Source organism: Oncorhynchus clarkii, chromosome 32 (assembly GCF_045791955.1).
Source record: "Oncorhynchus clarkii lewisi isolate Uvic-CL-2024 chromosome 32, UVic_Ocla_1.0, whole genome shotgun sequence".
In the NCBI taxonomy this organism is placed as follows: domain Eukaryota; kingdom Metazoa; phylum Chordata; class Actinopteri; order Salmoniformes; family Salmonidae; genus Oncorhynchus; species Oncorhynchus clarkii.
In genome coordinates, this window is record NC_092178.1 from 33,606,070 (window position 1) to 33,626,785 (window position 20,716).

Sequence of the window (20,716 nt, forward strand, 5' to 3'; positions counted from 1 at the left end):
TAGTATTTTTTTATTGCTAACATTTCTAAAAACTTGTTTTTGCTTTATCATTATGTGGTGCTGTGTGTAGATTGACGAGGGATTACAAAATATATACATACATTTAGAATGTACCGTAACAAAATGTGGAAAAAGTCAAGGGGTCTGAATACTTTCCGAATGCACTGTAGTGTTTGTTTAAAATTAATCGTTTACAAACATTGGAGTAAAACAAGCTTGTATTTTGGGTACAGATGGTGTAGGGCAGAACTAAACTCGTGAGACATTTAGAAGCTGCATTGTAGATTGTACAAGTACAAATGTAGCAACTGCAGATTGCCCCATTAAAGAGCTTGTCCTTACAGGCTTGCTGCAAGTCTTTTCACGCTGCTTATTAGTGCATATGCCATGCATAACCTAGAGCAGCGTGAGTTAAGTGCCTAAGCCTAGCATCAGCACGCAGTGTTCCTAAATCTGGAACAGCAGGTAACTGCTTCTATTGTTACCTCAGTAGACACCTATCCTCTCTGTAGAATAGAGTACCCTACTCAAGCTTTAAAAAGCACCCGTCAACCTTCCCTCAAACGGTAGAACTATCCCATGAATATTGCATTGAGTCGTAATCCGTTTCAAGGTGTGACCACGTGTATTGCTTAGAACATAAAAAGTGGAATCCATGCATGCTTATGACAAGTCTTGTAATACATTATAACTGCATCATACCTGCTTTTAAGTTAACATGTTACCACTTCAACCATTCAATTTCGGCTGCCCCCTCTGTTTCATTGTATTTACATTGCTCCATTGAGCGCCTATGTTTTCCTCTCCTTGTCTCAACATACCTTATGATAAACGCAGCACAACACAACATATGGTTACTGATGTGTTCAACAACAAGATGGCTGCTGAGTCTCTCTTGGGAGACTGGCCCTGCATACACTACATGTGGTAAATGTAAATGTCATGTAGCATTCAGTACACCTATTGGACCAACTATGTGTATTGTAAGATGAAAGGAACTATTACTGTAGTAATACTGTAGCACTATTAGAACAAGTAATAATGTATTATACCCGTCTGGTTTAAAATACCCCAGAAGCTTAATCAATATGATAAAAAATACAAATAAAATTAAAAAAATACTTCTGAAAAGTAATTATTTTATTAATATTTTACAATCCTTTATTCATGGTTATGCTTGATATTTACTTAATTTTCTCAGCTCCACTTTGAAAGTGTCATTGATCATGCTGTCCAGAAGACAACGGCAAACAAAAAGAAAAGGATGAAAATGACAGTCTATACAACACCCTTTCAGAGGGGGAGAGATTCACATTTCAGCTCTGGTGGACTTCTCTTCCCTTCCGCTTGCCAAATAGGTAAAGGTAACATTAAAAACAGCAGGCTTGTCAGTGAATGGTGCCCTGACAAGTTATTTTCTTTAAAAAAAAAAAACGTTAAAAAAAAAACTGGATCTCACTCTTTCGGATTGAAATGCTTTCCATCTCTGAGATGACATACACAAGCAAACGAAAATGACAAATTTAAGATTGCACTCCAAACATTGGAGGATATTATTATTTAAAAATTTTAAAGCCTGAAATGAAACACATGGCCATTAAAAGGGATAGAAAGCCCTATTGGGGTGGACAAAAAAATTGCCTGCGGTGTCGGTCTGATCTCTGTGGGGTTTTTGTGCTGCAATGGAGCTCCTGACCTGGTATATTTCCTCACATAATGATCCATCAAACACTTCCTGAGAAAAGGAAATATCTACCTGGAGGTTGAAGTGAAATCACAACGGATTTGTACATTATAATCATCAAAGTGGCGGGAACAAAAATAATGAATTGTTACTACTAGGGCGGTCGAGTTTATTGTAAAAGCCCACCTCTCGGGTTAAAACACTTGTAAACATACTCTACAGACGAGACGCTTAAGTGCTGGTGTGGTTTCTGTTGCTGTTGACCACAGCAATATAAACGTAATGCTGTAACTTGGGATAAGAATGAATGGAGGGATGGAGGAGGGCTGGGTTACCATATTTTATTATAGCAATCTTTATGGCAGTCTGGTCAATGCTGGGTGTACCCAAGAGGAAGCTATTAGTTTAACATTAGGGTGGGCTGGTGACCATGAAGAGTCTATTCATTAGGGCTAAAACATGGAGTCACCCCAAAAAGCCCTTATTGTAACATGGAAATGCTACCGTTTCCCCTCTAGTCTTTAGCTTGTGTCTAACCCAGCAATGACCTAGGACTGCTGTGAAATGCTTCAGGCTTTGGACCCACCCCCCTCTGACCCACCATCCCCCAAGGGCTCATTTGATTGGCCTCTCGCTTCATCTTGTCACTTTTTTTTTTATTTTGAATTGGACTGCCATACTGCTGGGAATTAAAACAGGTTTGACCAATCATCTTTGGTTCTCTCAAATGAGTGGTAGGTGAGTAAAAAAATAATAAAGGAGTGTGTTATCAACCAAACATTATATATAAATAAAAAGGGATCCAGTTCAGGTAAGAGATAAAAAGCTCCAATCTAAATCAAAACTGCCTTATGGGAAAAGAGGGAGGGGTTTATCACTGTAGGGGGTGTGGCTTCGCAGGGCAAAGAGGGAGAAGCTCCAAATGCATTATGCTCTGCTAAGACTGGCTCAGTCTGGCGTCTGCATCCGTCCCTCTTCCCAGCGTGTTGAGTTCAATCCAGGAATGTCGACGGTAGTCCAACCTTCTTTTATTCTCCTCCTCTGCCTTATGTCACTGGAGGTCTCGGTCTTCAAGGTACCTGTACTCAAACGTGAATCCCTCCTTCTTCCGTTGTCCCCACTTCTCGTAGTCAAAGTAAATGTACGTCCCCTTTAAAATACATTGGAAGATGCACAGTAATGTTAGCGCACAAAAAGTAAAACAACAAATCACAGACAACCCTCTGACCAATCTTCAAAGAAAAATACATTTTAACGGAGCATGCAACGGATAACATTTTGCAACGGAAAATGAAAATAAGTGTTTATTATTGGTCAAGTCTAAGTAATCGCTCCCATTTTCAATCCGTTTTCTTCCGTTTGGTGTCCAATGAACACGACCCCAGGTTGCAGTCCAAGGAGTCTGCAGTGTGTGGAGGGGTGCCGAACTCACCTGCTCAAACTCATCTGTGATGGTCTTGGGCTCCTCGTGCCTCTGGAACCACATCATGTACTTGGTGTGGAACCGCCACGACTGCTTCTTCAAGGCCTTGGCTGCCAGATACTGGGCCTTGGTGCCCTGCGGAGAGAACCCAGAAGGGAATCTGTTACTATTGTGTGCACAATCATATCCATGACATGACATGGCCTGAAGATTGAAAAAACGCAGACCGCCATCTTCAAAAGTAAAACCATAGAAATGATCAGCGTCTCAGTCGCACAGTCAAGGTTGTTTTGTCAAACGCGCGCGCACACACACACACACACACACACACACACACACACACACACACCTCTAGGTAGTAGAAGATGAAGAACAGTGTCTCCGTGGACAGTCTCTGGTAGAACTCTACAGAGTCGGAGTGGGGGGGTGGCACCTGGTGGTGGAAAGGCAGGGTGGGACATGGGTTCCTCATCAGGTACTGCCTGGAGGACCAAAACAGTCACAATAAGGGATAAATACATGGAGTAATGATGAGGAAAAATCTACACCCCTTTAGTCTCAAAAGCAACAATAAAGAAATTACCCAAATGTAGACCTCTCGCTTTGCCAAAAATGTGAGAGGGAAGCAAGAAGACTTGAGATTCAACCCTGGAGACCTTTTTCAGATTGCGGCTCGGTTCGTACCTGATCCTCTCCGAGTCGGAGGGGTGGGGCATGTGCGTCCATGCCGATTCCTGCATGGCCTGCTGGTACAGCTGGTCTTTGGACAGGGGCACAGGTCCGAGTGGGCACACGCCCAGCGATGGGGGGATGCTGACCTCTGAAAGCGAGGGCTGCTGGGGGGCCGAGGGAGGCCCCGGGGGCAATGTAGTGCTGGGGAAAATGTCTGAAGCCACAGAGAGAGAGAAAAAAATTGTTATAAAAAGGAGTCTGGTGTGAAAGCCCCCCCCCCCCCCAAAAAGTAGCTTTATTGTGACATACACCGGAATAGACTATGGGAGGCACACAGTACTACATGGAACTCTATCCCACAACAAGTAACACATGCAAGCAGTAGAATTAGACTTTCTTTTTTAATACATCTTATGGAACCGCAGGGACTGCGAAGAGAGACACAGGCACACACATACACACAAAGTCTTTTTTGTTGAAGATATGTGGTAGTAGAGTAGTGGCCTGAGGGCACTCAATGTGTTGTGAAATGTATTGTAGTGTTTTTAAAATTGTATATAACACTGCCTTGATTTTGCTGGACACCAGAAAGTCAGCAGTTAATGGGGATCTATACCAAATACAAACTGGTCTCATTCCAAGACTGATCCCCCATGGCCCAATTTTGAGCCTTCACGTCCAGTCGGTTGCTTACCTGTGGTGAGGTGCAGAGGAAGCATCTCTCCCTCCATTCCTGAGCCCAGTGCCGCTCGTTCTGCCATAGACTTTAGAGTGCTCAGAGGCTCCTGGGGCTGAAAGAGAAGAAAGAGGTTAAACTGACTGGGTGAGAGATCAGGAAATCTGGCTTCAGGTTGAGTCCCAAGAAGATCTCCCTGTAATGGCTCAGGGCAGGGCAATTACTACTGTGTTTTTCCTCACCTTGCTTTCAGAGGTCTGTGTGTAGGAGAGTGGCCCGTTGAGCATACCGCTGCCTGGAAGTTTACTCTCGCTGTAGGAGGGCGAGGGAGAGCTGGTGGGAAGAATCATGGGCCCTAAGAGGCTGGGGCCACTGTCTTTACTGGGAGGGTGGGAGAGAGGAGAGACATTGGTTTATGTGCTTTTACGTTTGACTAATTCTGACCATACACATTGTACAGTGAGAGTCACAATCCAAGACACTATAGGACATTTCTTTATTATATTTGACTCACGGCTGATTGGTGGTGGAGGTCAAAGACGACGGTTGGCTGCTCTGTAATTGGCTGGCACTATTGAGGGTGGAATCGGGTGTGCTGTCTGCTACTACAGCACTGTAACCTGGGACAGAGGAGATTGAGAAGGAGGCTTACAAACTGAATCAGAACTCTGATAATACATAGATAGATGATATACATTTGGTTTGCTCTACCTTATCTGTACAACCCAACGCTGGGTTGAACAACTACTACAGAACAAAACAAAATACCCAAATAAGGGCATGGATGGATACAACCAATCAACAACACAATATAAGTGGATAGTAATTCAAGCTTACTAGTGCTACCATTCTGCTTCTGTCCACTGGGTGGCCTTGTGATCGCCGTGCTTCCTCCTCCCATGCCCACGCTGCTGCTTGGCGCGCCTGAACCAGAGTTCCCTCCAATGCTTCCTATGGCTCCCAGGCTGCTTCCAGGGGACAGGCCTCCTATGGGACTGGAGGCCACCAGGGGAGGGCCCTGGACCGCCAACTGCCCTGAGCCAAGGCCGCTTAGGCTGAGAATCCCACCGCTGACACCAATTGCACAGGGCGCAGAGCCCAACAGGCCCGTGGATCTATCGCTGACAGTGTTTCCGCCCATCGGTCCCACTGTGCCAGAGTTAGGGCTGCTACTGCTGACGCTTTTCCCTGCTAGGGGGCTTCCGATGGTTCCGGAGCCTGCTGCTGCCGTGGCGTAGGGGGCCGAAGTTGAGCCCGCCAGGAGCCCGGCCATGGTGTTTAGGGATGCCGGCATCCCCGACAAGCCAAGGCCAGACATCTGGCTGACGGCCGGTGACCCCGTAATGCCGCCTTTACCAAGGCCCAAGCCCAACCCAAGCCCCAAGCTGGAGGACGGTGACGGCCTTGATGGAGCATGCAACTGGGTGTTGGGCGTGAGTGGGAGGAGGGTTGTGCTAGAGTTGGCGGGTGAGGAAGCGGAGGGGCTGGGGAGGAGGATGTTGTTCGAAGGGTTGGAGTTGGAGGGGGCGTTGGAGGAGATGACTGAGTTTCTGGCCTGCTGGGTATGGTAATGCTGCTGCAGTTGGGTAGCGTCTCTGTAGCTGCCAGAGTTGGATAGGAGACCTCCCATGTTGCCCAGGAGGCTGTTGCCCCCAGTGACAGGCAGGCCAACCCCGGCGATGGTCGCCAGCGAGGATGAGGAGGCTCCCGAGGAGGCAGAGGATGAAGAGGAGGAGGAGGAAGAGGAGGAGGAGGACAACGACGAAGAGGGGTTGCCGTTCTTGATAGGCGACTGAAATTTTATAAAAGGCATTACTTCAAAACCACTCCTGGTGCAGCACAGCTGAAAATATATAGATGGGAAGTTGTGACATTTTTAAGACCATAGACCCAAATCAATGCAAGTGACTCATACACAGCACAACATTGGAATTCATCACACCTGACCGACTTCACTGTCTGTCGAACGTCCCCTTTTCTTGTCATCTTCAGAGTTCTCCTGGGGGGGGGGGAAAAAACAAATAAATAACTCCTATAAGCACTCAGCCACGACCATCTGTTCTAATTCAACGCTACACATGTTGTACCGCATGCAAACCCTATGTTTTGTACCAAAATCCATACAAGTGCTGTTCATATTAAGGCTCAACACAAACTTCAAATCAAACGTCAACATCATAATCCTCTCGCTTTCATCCTCGTTGCTCCAAACCCCCTCTGATCTGAGAGCGAGGGACCACTGAGCACCCACTCCAACCCAGGAACATTCAACATTCACAAGACCTAATTACAGAATGAGAGTGGGTGGTTCTAAAGAATGGGAGAGCAAGTAGGGGATACAATGGAGGCTGTAGAGTGAGAAGTAGCGGGGCAGGGGGGGGCGTTCCCTCACCGTAGTGTAAGTTGCGAACGAGGGAGGGATGGGCGAGGAGGAAGTGGTGGAGGTAGGCGTGCCGCTGGAGATCTGATGGAAGAGATCGTCGTCCAGGAGCGATTGGCCCGGCGGGGACGTGGCCACCAGCGACCCGGCTAGAGAGACAAGAGATGGATGGGGGGAGACAGAGGGAGAGGTAGCTACATAAAAACAAAAAGTTGCATATGGAAAAAAGTTAAGTGGGCAGTTATACAGAGACAACAGGAACAGAAATTATAGAATTTACAGCATTGTAATATCCAAGCTATGCAGACAACTACATTGATAGAAGCCACAATCACCAATATCAAAGCTGATCTATGCAGTTTTTTTTAAATAACCAAGCTATCATCCATTTGAGGCTATACATACTCCACATGCGGTCTAAGATATGCAGTACAAATGCAATATTCAGGAATAAACACACAAGTAGTGATGTCTCGACACAGTATAGATACTTCCGATACTCCATGGTTCTTTAAGGACCGGCTTAAGGGAAAACAATGTGTGAGAAATAAACAAATGTTGGAACTTTGGGTGACCGTTTCCAACGTCACGATTGTTTCCTCAGGAAATTCAGCCTGCTTCATGTTGTGTTTCCATTGCCGTGATACTTTTGTCGTATCGGTAGCGTGATACTGCGTATCGCGACAACACCACGATGAAGCAGCACTTACGGAGCTCCTCCAGATCCAGGTCGTCATAGAGGAACTCGTTCTCCTCGAAGTCTGGGTCCTGCGACGAGTCCATGTAGTACTCCACGTCGTCCTTGATCTTGCGGATGGAGTCCACCGGCAAGGTGTCGTTGTCCAGCATGCGCAGGATGGTCTCCAGCATCCGGATGTGGTACCGGTGCTTCTCGATGAAGCGCTTCAGCTCTTCGATGCGGTCCTGTTTCTATAGCAGAGATGCGCGTGTAAGTTGATGCTTAAAGCTCACTGTATGTTCGGGCTAACAATCTCAAATGTGCTATATGTGTAGAGGCATGAAAGTGAAACACACAGATGGTAAAGTAGATGGTACCTACTTTACATTTTGGTGCATTGGGTAATGCAGCGTGCCGAGAAAATAAAGAGAGACATACAGGATAAGAGATGAATTTAAGAGTTAGAATGACAGCATCTGAAGAGAAAAGATTCAAGTAGTACGGAAGGAAACAGGGAGAGGAGGAGGAAGATATGGAGAAGATAGCCATATGGCGTGGCAAAAAGACGATTGACCTCTTTGTCTCCCTTCTTCTTTCGAGTCTGGACTGAGAGGGACTCCACTTCGCTCTCAAACTGGTCCACCTGCATGTTCAGAGTGTCTATTGTATTCTGATGGGCGACAGGGGAGAGACACAGAGGTCATTCATGATTTTCACCAACACAACAGCCATAATCACACCACAACCACAAACTGTGTGGACCCCACTTCATAATAACCTCTTTCATAGGGGAAACTATTAGGGCCGGGACGATACCAGTATTGCGATACTCGTTAGTATCGTGGCAAGGAAACAAAACACGAAGCAGATTTAACGCGAAGCAGATTTCCATGGAAGAAAAGTGTGCGATACTGGTATCGTCCCAGCCCTATAAACTATGCAGTAAAACAAAAAAAATCTACTTTAAAAAGGCCTAGCATGCATGATGAAATCTCTAAGTCATTATTGTCACGTCATCAGACCACATTGTTGAAATGTGCTCATGTGTGAAACAAATTCCCTTTGGGGTAAAGGTTTTCAATCAAAAGTAGTGCTCACCGTTAGCCAATTGCCGACCTCCTCTTTCTCCCTTTGGGCCGGGTCCACCTTCTGTGCCAGGCCCAGCCCCTCCTTCGAGTAGGCCTTTGTCTTGGTCTCTCGCTCCACGATCTTGAACCGCTCCATTTGCTAAAGGGGGAGAGAGCAGGAATTGGTTTATAAATCACTACAGGTGACAGGTTCTCTTTTGACCATATGCTAGCTATGCCAGAGCCAAAAACGCTTGGCTTGTGAAATGCTCATGTCAAATCATTGGACTAGTTGCCAATCAATGAAGGGTCATATAAGGGCATTAGGACGCGCCATAGCGAAACATTTCAAAAATGTTTTTCAACGGTAAACGAAAGGGAGTGTTTTTTTTTTTTAATTGGTCAAGTTCAGATAATACCTCACCGTTTCAGACCTACTGAACATGTACCTGTTGGGCACTGTAGGTGGAGATTGAGACAAGAGTCCTCACCAATTAAAGCCATCCAATATAACGGTTCAGGATGACTGTGGCAGGTGTACACATCCCCCAATCAGGCCAGTGATTACTTGTTGCAGGAATTTAATTCCTCTGTTTTAATTCCCAATTAAAATTAAACACTGTGTCCATTCATAAGAATTTGTATGACACTTATTTTATAGAAATGGACAGAGCCCGGTCTTAAAGTCAAATAGCAGCCTTTATTCACGAGAGTACTGAACACGATACAGTTTACCACAGGTTTTAACTGAAAATGACGTCATTAGTTCCAGTACCAACCCGTCTCTTCTCCCACCCTGGTACAAAGGCAGTATCTCAAGCCTTCCCACATCGTCTCCCTACCAATTTAATATAATTTATGAGCCAAGGTCTTCTTGTGTAGATAAGCATTCTAGCCAGTCTGAAGATTTAGTTCATTCATTTCTACCAAGGAACAGACCGTCATTGTTCTAATCCTTGATTATATTTACACACATTATATTCAGTACTAGGATTAAGAAAGAAAATTCATACATATACAGTAACATAATAGTATTTTGATTAGTACATATACAGTAACATAATAGTATTCTGATTAGTACATCCTGATTGAAATGTATACATAATTAGTCATAGATAAAACTTCCCTTAACATTACTAAGTTGTGACACCTGTGTGTGCTTCTTTGACTGGTAACGCTGTCTACGCTCTCCTAGGTGTTCTCAGTAGAGGTTCCACAACCTCTGACTTCCGCACGCAACAGAGTTCACTGAGATTTTGATGCATGCCAGAGGAGAATGCTTGGAGGCGTGTAAACCCAGCCTAAAAGCCAATTGATGCTTGATCCAAAAATGTGGTCAGTGGCTCCCTATGGAGGGTGTGACAAAATCGCGGAGCCTCTAGAGGCATGCGGAGACCAAATCGAGTACCGCATCACCGTGCGCCTCCCGAATTTTTTAACAATGCGGAGGGCTCCGTATAGCTCCGTATAACTCAAACTCACTTCCTTGACAACAGCTCTGCTCCGTGAAGCGCAAGAAGTATGAATGCCCTGACTTCTGCAGAGGCCTTATCCCTGCGAATGCTGCACGGCCAATACAGATGTCGGATTGATTATGCGCGCAACACTGTTTCAATGCATTGCCCTAGAAGTCAGCTGCCACTGTAAGTGTAGTAATATGCGTCGTCCCCACGAGCATCCCAGCAGCACCTTTGTACATAACATTGTAGGTCCCCCTGTGTTAATCTGTTAACGGCATAACAAGAAGCTAAATTAAAGAAGCTAAATTAGCTGATGTGGCTAATTGTTCTCCTGAGAGGAAGGGGGGGGGGGGGGTCCTGGTTGTGGATGGAGTCTCCGCTGGGGTTTTTATTCCGCCTCCGCACTGGCCTGGGCTGCTGAATCCTTGATCAGGGTAGGGCTCTGCAGACCTGAAAACTAAAGGCTGCGTCCTAAATTATACCCTATTGCCATTTGGGACACAGCCAAAGTGGCAAGCTGCCAGGTGTCGCCAAATTATCCTAAGTTCCTAGGACCCTACCTCAATACTACAATACGTATCTCAAATACTGAGGGACGAACAAGACAGTCAGTCTTCAATAAGTGCTATGGAGCAACTTTCTTTGTTTATCATATCTGCGGACCATACATTGGGCTATGGTGATGCCATCGTTTTCACTAACAGTGATCAGTTTGGTTTTCCTCCCTTGTTAAAGCAACGCAGATATTGTCTGAGTCTAGACGTTGAGCGCCAGCCTGGGGGGGGACAGCAAAAAAAAAGGAAGCACATTATGCTTCGATGCATTTCCATCAAAGGACCCATGAGCACCAACGTGAAATTCATAGCAGGGTTGGAGTCAATTCAGGAAGTACACTGAAATTCCAATTCTCTTCAATACTTTTCAATTAGGAACATTTCAAATTGCAATTGTGTTAACTTTCTGAATTGACTGGAATTCAAATTAAATTGACCCCAACCCTGTATAGGAGCATAACAAATTGGGTGTCAAATGAAAGCCAAGAGTCTACATTTTGGGGCAAATGAAGGCATAGATACATTTGAACCATTTTCCAAGGCTTTGATTTCAGGATAAACAGATTGAAAAGGGATCTTAGAAAACATTGAATACCTTTTAAGACTTTCTGGTAGAAATGATAACACAATGTTGAGACCCTTGCCAACTAACACTTAGCCTGTTAGCCTTCTGTAAGTTTAAGAAATATTGCCTGGTGCCTTGTAATTCAGTTACCAAAAACTCACATTTCTTTAAGATATTTTCTAATATTCCCTCCCATGAGGGAGGATAATGAAAGTTCACAGAAGTAACAAGCAATGGCAGACCTACCAATTATTAGTTATAGTGATTTTACTGATATCAATTGTTTCTGAATTAAGTGGTTAAAACTTGGTAACGGAATTACCCCAAAATCAGTAACGGAATTGTTATGTTCAGCTCATAACAGTTTTCTTTGTCTTTATGTTTGGGGGTCAAACCAAGAGTTTTAAAACAGTCTAACTCTGGACAACTCCTCACCCTCTCTCACTCTACAGCTTAAAGTCACCTCTCCCAGCTCTTACTGACACCTACCCATGAGCCCCCTCTTTCCATTTACTTTAACCAGAATCCTCACCCACTGAGCACCTACCAACACCGGGTGTCTATGGGCATTGAAAAGTAGTTGAAATTTGTTCGTGCCCAGGCTCTGTCGCAGCCGGCCGCGACCGGGAGGTCCGTGGGGCGACACACAATTGGCCTAGCGTCGTCCGGGTTAGGGAGGGTTTGGCCGGTAGGGATATCCTTGTCTCATCGCGCACTAGCGACTCCTGTGGCTAGGCCGGGCACAGTGCGCGCTAACCAAGGTTGCCAGGTGCATGGTGTTTCCTCCGACACATTGGTGCGGCTGGCTTCCGGGTAGAATGCACGCTGTGTTAAGAAGCAGTGCGGCTTGGTTGGGTTGTGTTTCGGAGGATGCATGGCTTTCGACCTTCGTCTCTCTCTCGAGGAGTAGGGGAGTTGTAGCGATGAGACAAGATAGTAACTACTAACAATTGGATACCACGAAATTGGGGAGAAAAGGTGGTACTTTTTTTTTATTTCTTTTTTTTACTAAAAAAAAAAGTAGTTGAAATTTGATCAGTCCACCCTGGCCTTGACGTCTACAGACGGACCGGACTGGGCCAAATCTGAACATATCAAAGAACATGTTTTACAAGTTCGGACAGTATAGTACAGCGAGTACAGTACAATAAATACAGTAAAGAAAAGTAGTGTACAGTAGATTGTACTGTACTGAACTCTGCTCTACAGCACTGTGCTCTGCTGCGATGTCCAAACTTGTGAAACATGAGAATATCCATAATTATGCATTTCTGTGTCGTACAGATATGGGACCTATGATGTAATTCCATTGCCGGGTGTAAAGCCATTTCAATAACAAAAATCGATTTTTCAAAACTCAAGATACTATACCATAGCTCACACTCCATTCTTTCTGCAGACATATTTGAATCTTAATTCGGAGCAGATATGAATTTTTAGAAGAATTGGTCGCATAAAAACCTGAGATTTTAACCGTGAATCCATAATCAAAGTTTGCATGCTGACTCTTCTTCCACTAAATTAGTTTATGTACATTTTTCTGTGGAATATGTTCAAAGTAGTCCTTGTGCATAGAGGTGTATGCTCTGTTAAACTTGGAAATCAATGGGTTTTGCTTGGCATACATTTTAAGTGGCAAAAAAACTGAGTCAAAGTGCAATTTCATTATGCTAAATTGCCCTTAGCTAAGAACAGTGCCACAGGTGTGAAAAGCAGATGATTAAAGAACTGCAGTAGACTCAATATAGACCAGGGGTCTGCAGCAGGCGGTTATGGCCCGCGAGTGATATTTATCTGGCCCTGCAAAGCAAAAATGTTGTTACATTAACTAAATCTGTATTCCCACAAAAAAAAGATATGTGATCATGTCGCAAGGTATGAAATTATTGTTATTTTTTAAATATTTTTGGGCATAGTTGTGGTCAATTTTCAGTGTAGAAATTATGCCCCCCCTACCGACCAACAAAAATCCCCCGGCTGAATCTAGTTGCCCACACCTGATTTAAACCTTACTGCTAACAGATAATGGTATTCACAATGAACATGGCTTTGACATGAATACTAACAAAGATAATATTAGCAAAAGTCACCACTGTTTGTTTCTGCATTTGTATTGGCCAACACCACAATAAAAAAAGTCGCATCTTGATATCCAAGTGTCTTTTTCACCATTATCCCATGTATTTTTGGCTTGGTAGCACCACGTTTCAGGTCAACCAAAACCACACAGATGCACTTAGATACGAGACCCGCGATAAAAACCCTATTAAGATCCATAGGCTAAGATGACACATCCATCTCATTGTGTTAGCAGGTGCTGTTGTCTGAACAACCTCAGTGCACTATGTGGCTTGGTAAGCCCTGCTAACCACAGGTGTTTATACCAATTGTTTCTTCACTATGTGGCTAATGAACATGTCCCACACACTCACCGTCTCAATCAGTTTGCGATTCTCCACTAGCTGCCTTTTGTCTTTAATCTCGTTGGAGGCCACCCACGTCTTGATCTGGTCTCGAAGACGCTGGGGGATGAAGGTGAAGGAGAGGAACAAATGGAGAAAGAAAAATAAGTTATCTTAGTGAAGGCATGCGGTGGCTTGCCCTGAAGTCAAGTATGGTTGACACGCACACACGTAAGCAAGCTTGGCTTGGGGTAGGATATGTCCACATGGTAACACACATGGTAAAAAAATGCACACACAGACACTTTCACTTGGTTTTAAGGATAGCTGACCCTCCTATTTAATCATCAGCACATAGATGCCCTCTCGCACGTGAACACACACACCTGTGGTCAGGCGTAACCATATAACACTGGTAAACAAACATTTGGAGGAACATCCCAAAACCATGTGCCCTCAAGCCACATAACAGTTAAGAGTCATAGGGTTGTCGGTGTCCCACCTGTAGTTTTTTAATCTCTTTCTTGAGGTCTGCTTCATACTTCTCCTTCTGGTTAGCGTTGGCTGCATTGTGAAGCTGTGTTTTGGAGGGGTACAATCATAGAGTACACTCAGACAATCAGTATCTTTTCCCAAACATGTTTCATATAGTCTTTGTAAACAAAGTAAACCATGTAGCCTATAGCTTCAAAATGTGTCTAAAACTAGCGTATCATGGACTGTCAGTCCTAGCAACCATAGCTCAGCCTCCGCCTAGAAATTTGAGTGACATTCATTCCCTCCAGTTCCATCCCCCAACTTTCCACCAAACCAAGTGCAAATGGGCCAAAACGCAAACTCGGGAGTGTGCCTTTAAACCTTGTTCTTCTTTGGCTATACAGAACACACTAACAATAGGTCTCCTCTCTATCCCCACGGCCGTAAATAGGAAAGGCTACAACCCCACCAAACAAATGCGGTATCGAAGACCCCTGCATATACAACGGATGTTAAACGTTAATAATTTGGTGGACCTTTAAGGTCAGCACAAAACGTTCCAACAACCAACGTGTCAGGGTGGTAGCACTTAACATGCATATACTGCCTTCAAAGTTTTCACACCCCTAGACTTTTTCCACATTTTGTTGTGCTACAGCCTGAATTTAAAAAAGGATTAAAATTGGCCTACACACAATACCCCAATTTTTTTTACAAATTAATTAAAAATGAAAAGCTGAAATGTCTTGCGTCAATGAGTATCCTTTGTTGTGGCAAGCCTAAATAAGTTCAGGAGTAAAAATGTGCATAACAAGTCACAATAGGTTGCATGGACTTACTTTGTGTGCAATAAATAGTGTTTAACATGATTTTTTGAATTACTCTCTCTGACTCATCTCTGTACCTCACACATACAGATAATTGTAAGGTCCCTCAGTCAAGTACTGAATTTCAAGCACAGATTCAAGCACAAACCTCAGAGGTTTTCCAATGCCTCGCAAATTAGGGCATCTATTGGAAGATGGGTAAGGGGGAAAAAAAGCAGATATTGAACATCCCTTTGAGAATGGTGAAGTTATTACACCTCGGATGGTGTATCAATACACCTAGTCACTACAAAAGATACCGGCGTCCTTCCTAACTCGTTTTCCGTAGAGGAAGAAAGCCGCTCAGGGATTTCACCATGTGGCCAATGGTGACTTTAAAACAGTTACAGAGTTTAATGGCTGTGAAAGGAGAAAACTGAGGATGGATCAAGAACATTGTAGTTACTCCACAATACTAACCTAATTGACAGAGTGAAAAGGAAGGCTGTACAGAATATTTTCTTCTCCAAAACATGCATCTTGTTTGCAACAAGCCACTAAAGTAATACTGCAAAAAATGTGTAAAGCAATTAACTTTTGGTCCTGAATACAAAGTGTTATGTTTGGGATAAATACAACACATTACCGAGTACCACTCTCTATATTTTCAAGCCTAGTGGTGGCTGCATCACGTTATGGGTATGCTTGTAATCATTAAGGACTGGGGAGTTTTTCAGGATAAAAAAAGAAAAGGAATGGAGAGAAGCGCAAGCAAAATTCTAGAGGAAAACATACAGTTGAAGTCGGAAGTTTACATACACCTTTGCCAAATACATTTAAACTCAGTTATTCACAATTCCTGACATTTAGTCTTAGTAAAAATTCCCTGTCTTAGGTCAGTTAAGATCACCACTTTATTTTAAGAATGTGAAATGTCAGAATAATAGTAGAGTGATTTATTTCAACTTTTATTTCTTACATCACATTCCCAGTGAGTCAGAAGTTTACATACACTCAATTAGTATTTGGTAGCATTGCCTTTACATTGTTTAACTTACTGTCAAACCTTTCTGGTAGCCTTCCACAAGCCTCCCACAATAAGTTGGGGGAATTTTAGCCCATTCCTCCTGACAGAGCTGGTGTTACGGAGTCAGGTTTGTAGGCAAGCATCCCCTTTTTCCTCCAAACATAACGATGGTCATTGTGGCCAAACAGTTCTATTTTTGTTTCATCAGACCAGAGGACATTTCTTCAAAAAGTACAATCTTTGTCTCCATGTGCAGTTGAAAACCGTAGTCTGGCATATTTATGGCGGTTTTGGAGCAGTGGCTTCTTCCTTGCTGAGAGGCCTTTCAGGTTATGTCGATATAGGACTCTTTTTACTGTGGATATAGCTCCTTTTGTACCTGTTCCCTCCAGCATCTTCACAAGGTCCTTTGCTGTTGTCCTGGGATTGATTTGCACTTTTCTCACCAAAGTACGTTCATCTCTAGGAGACAGAACGCGTCTCCTTCCTGAGCGATATGGCGGCTGCGTGGTCCCATGGTGGTTATACTTGCATACTACTGTTTCTACAGATTATTAACGTGGTATCTTCAGGCGGTTGGAAATTTCTCCCAAGGATGAACCAGACTTGTGGAGGTCTGGCTGATTTATTTTGCACTAAGTTTGAAGGTAGGCCTTGAAATACATCCACAGGTACACCTCTGATTGACTCAGGCTCCTTGACATAATTTGACAGAAGCTTCTAAAGCCATGACATAATTTTCTGGAATTTTCCAAGCCATTTAACGGCACAGTCAATTTAGTGTATGTAAACTTCTGACCCACTGGAATTGTTATACAGTGAATTATAAGTGAAATAATCTGTCTGTAAACAATTGTTGGAAAATTACTTGTGTCATGCACAAAGTAATGTCCTAACCGACTTGCCAAAATTATAGTTTGTTAACAAGAAATTTGTGGAGTGGTTGAAAAACAAGTTTTAATGTAAGTGTATGTAAACTTCCGACTTCAACTGTAGGTCAGTCTGCTTTCCACCAGACACTGAGATGAATGGTGAATTCAGTCAGCAAGACAATAACCTAAAACACAGGGCCAAATTTACACTGGAGTCGCTTACCAAGAAGACAGTGAATGTTCCGGAGTGGGCCAGTTACAGGATTTACGTAAATCTATGGCAAGACCCGAAAATGGTTGTCTAGCGATGATCAACAACCGATTTGACAGAGCTAGAAGAATTTTTTAAATAATAAAATGGGCAAATGTTGCACAATCCAGGTGTGGAAAGCTCTTAGAGACTTACCCAGAAAGACTCACAGCTGTAATCACTGCCAAAGGTGCTTCTACAAAGTATTGACTAAGGGGTGTGAATACTTATGTAAATGTATATTTCTGCATGTCATTTGAAATAAATGTGCAAATAAAACACGTTTTCACTTTGCCATTATGGGGTATTGTGTGTAGACAGGGTGAGAAAGAAACCTACATTTAATCCATTTTGAGTTCAGGCTGGATGAACCCACCACCCTCCCTGCATGTTACCTTTTGCCAAATGTCTTCAAACTGTTCCACGCCTTCCGTTACTTTTTTCAAACATCGATCTATTTCACCTGGGGAAGGGCATAGAATAACAGGGAGGTTTGGGAAAGAGCCGTGGTTTTAAAAAAAATTATTTAAAAATCCTTCAACACGCATCACATCAGGATGAATAATGTAAAGTCAAAATGCGGAGCTCTCCCTTTCCCCATAAGCAGCACTGCTTTTACAACTGTGGCTGGCAAGCCTTATCAAAGATACATGCAGTAAAACCTAAATGTGTCACCACAAACCTGTTTAAAAATGAAACACCACGGGCACTGGCAACCGGGTACGGTATATAGTCTTAATTTAAGAAGGTTGTCTCTACAGACTAAGTCTGACTTTGGCCTTGTGCAGCCTTGCTCCTAAATGTTGCTTCTGGCTTCTTATTTTTGGTATCACAGGTCACAACCCTTTTCAGTAATAAGAGTGCAGCAGTTCTCTTATTGCAATCACATCCGTGCAGGACAATTTGACAATCTCTACATCATGAATGGATAAAGAAATTAAAGTGACATTTTATCTGTGGGATAGACATGCTTCATAGAGAAAAGGGAGGGAATATAGTGATGGACTGGGTGGTGGATCATTGGCAGGGGTACCATCTGGTCAACCATTTGGTAACCTCACCTTGAAGTTTCCTTTTATCAGCCATGACTGTTGACTAGGATGCTGTCTTCATGCCTTCTTTCACTGTAGAGAAAAATAACAGGTGTGATAACCGTAATCTCCGGCAACCTTTTTACGCTGCATTACTTTTTCATAGCATTTTAGCTTGGCAGCCAAGTTCAGTGAAGTCAGCAGTGTGAAATCCTGGGTTGTATTCATTACAGCACAGGCACATCATAGCAAAACGTTTAGCAAACAGAAAATGAAAACAAGAGTTTGTTATTGGACAAGTTCAGGTAGTTGCTGCCTGTTTCAGTTCGCTTTCTACGACTTGATGCCGAATGTTTCTCACAGCTTGATGTGATGAAGATGTATCGTGAGAGCATGCACGGGGCAGGTACATGGTTTTCACATTAAGCTACCACTTCAAAAGTGCCAGCATGCAAAAAAAAGTTTGGATTATTTTCTAAATGGTACAATATTACACTTTCATCTCAAGTTAATTACATTAAAAAGCATTTTGAACGAGGCATACTCAACCCTCTAATTTACTACCCTGGAGGCATCACCATTACATTAGTTAAATACTTAAATAAAGGTAGGTTAAATAAATAAATACATTGTATCATAAAGTGTCTTGTAGTTATTAAGGAGTAGTGGATAGACCATAGTTGACAGTCTGACTTGTTGACCTCTCACACACAGTCAATTCCTGGTAGAATGGTGCATGTAATTGGTTTTAGACATGGTTCATTCAACAAGGCATTTCTGACCATTCCGGGAATGACTTTTCAAGGGGGGCATCACAGAAACATTGATATTTAAAGTACTGTAAAGAACTAGCATGTAGTTTTGAATTTAGAAATGTTTTAAAAACTCAATGTCTCAACATAAATCAACATTGACCATGTTTCTTGAGGAAATGTCAGTGGTGTAAAGTACATCAGTAAACATACTTTCAAGTACTACTTAAGTCTTTTTGTGGTATCTGTACTATTTATATTTTTGACAATTTTTACTTTTACTTCACTACATTCCTAAAGAAAAGTATTTACTTTTTACTCCATACATTTTCCCTGACACCCAAAAGTACTCGTTTTGAATGCTTAGCAGGACAGGAAAATGGTCTAATTCACACACTTATCAAGAGAACATCCCTGGTCAACCCTACTGCCTCTGATCTGGCAGACTCACTAAACACAGGCTTAATTTGTAAAGGATGAGCCCCTGGCTATCTGTAAATACAAAAATCGAAAATGTGTTCATCTGTACTTCTACATTTACTTTTGATACTTAAGTATATTCAAAACCAAATACTCAGACTTTTACTCAAGCAGTATTTTACTGGGTGACTCACCTTTGAGTCATTTTTTATTAAGGTATCTTTATTTTTACTCAAGTATTACAATTGGGTACTTTTTCCCACCACTGGAAAATGTTAACTAAAATGTTAGCTGAAGCATTTTTTCTGTCAATTAATACTATAATACAAGAGTAAATATCACAAGCGGCAGTAGATTGCAGCTAACTGATGTCGCTTGCTAGCCTGCCTACGTGAAAACTTGAAACATTGTAGCCACCGAGTGACGCCTGGTCTGGATAATTTCACTTTGACGGTTCACGTGAATTCAACAATGTAACGCGCATGGTAGGTTACTTCGTTGAGCATCACTTGATACTTTTTGTGACAATTTTTCACGTCCACGCAACCACCGTTTGATAAGGTCATTTTACCATCACTTCAGCCAGTGAGTTTTGACCATGTATTTACCAAATGTTTTTACCGACGCTAGACTTTCTCAACAGATCCAGTAAGCCAGCTAGACTAGTCTCCATATCTGGCTTGGGGGCAACGATCGATTTTTAAAAAGTGAGCAGTAATAAAGAAACATTAAATGTTTACAAGCAACATAGCTAATGACTTTATAAGCTGTTTCTATTTATCAGAGACAAGCAAACAAGTATACCACTTCAACACCTGAGTAACAAGAACTTGTCAGCTACAGATTGTGCCGTGAATTATAGCAAAATGTATGCATTTCCATGGAAAATATATCAGGCGAACCCATGCCAATTTGGATCTGCAGCTGATAACCAGCTAGTGGATAACCACCAGCTAAGATATTAGTGAGACACATTGGAAGGGAGAAGATAATGGCACATAACTAGATCTGTTTTAGCGTACAATTTATTTACCTGGATTTTCCGATTTATCTTTTCTGTTCTTAGTTGACGCCACTCTTTTAAATCGTATTTGCCTACGTCCTCACGCTATTTTTCTAAATTATATGAATTATTTTCGCCAAACAATCACTCCGCACATCCAAGATGGCTACCAGGAACACCTCCTCTACTGTTGCCCTGATGGCCTGGATGCCCGCCTCCCTTGCAAGCTATTCGATCCTCACCCTCATTCTACGCCTTCCACTGGCTAGACTGCCTGTCACTCTGGAGTCTGGAGGGACAGGTTTCCCACTTCCGCACAAGTCGCACTATGATTGGTTAACTTTGAAAGGTGAAAGGTAAACATGAGTTCTTAGAACACCTCACCCCCTTCATGTTTTGGTTCCTGTCCCTAACCACTGACACTGGCCAGAAAATGTCAAGAAAACAACATGATAGTTAACTGAGCTGACAGAAAATCTATTGATAATATGAGCTGTAATAGTCCAAGTGTAGACT

General features: G+C 43.0%; 1 protein-coding gene across 9 annotated transcripts; it reads right to left on the reverse strand.

Moving 5' to 3' along the window:
• Positions 1 to 1,119: 1,119 nt before the first annotated feature.
• Positions 1,120 to 20,395, reverse strand: LOC139391707 (CCR4-NOT transcription complex subunit 3-like). Of its 9 annotated transcripts, none has more exons than XM_071139189.1 (18): positions 20,231 to 20,395; positions 18,056 to 18,118; positions 17,390 to 17,457; positions 14,065 to 14,139; positions 13,593 to 13,682; positions 8,613 to 8,741; positions 8,089 to 8,184; positions 7,546 to 7,759; positions 6,848 to 6,984; positions 6,398 to 6,454; positions 5,293 to 6,247; positions 4,970 to 5,075; positions 4,698 to 4,836; positions 4,474 to 4,570; positions 3,792 to 3,993; positions 3,457 to 3,589; positions 3,117 to 3,242; positions 1,120 to 2,834 (listed from the first exon to the last, which is right to left on the reverse strand). In XM_071139189.1, the coding sequence occupies exons 2-18, from the start codon at positions 18,078 to 18,080 to the stop codon at positions 2,736 to 2,738; spliced, it is 2,748 nt and encodes a 915-aa protein (XP_070995290.1). In that variant the 5' UTR covers positions 18,081 to 18,118; positions 20,231 to 20,395; the 3' UTR covers positions 1,120 to 2,735. The 9 variants fall into 9 exon arrangements, with proteins under 9 accessions (XP_070995290.1, XP_070995288.1, XP_070995285.1 ...); XM_071139187.1 differs by having other exon boundaries at positions 6,848 to 7,029; XM_071139184.1 differs by having other exon boundaries at positions 5,293 to 6,298; positions 6,848 to 7,029.
• Between the last annotated feature and the right edge of the window lie 321 nt (positions 20,396 to 20,716).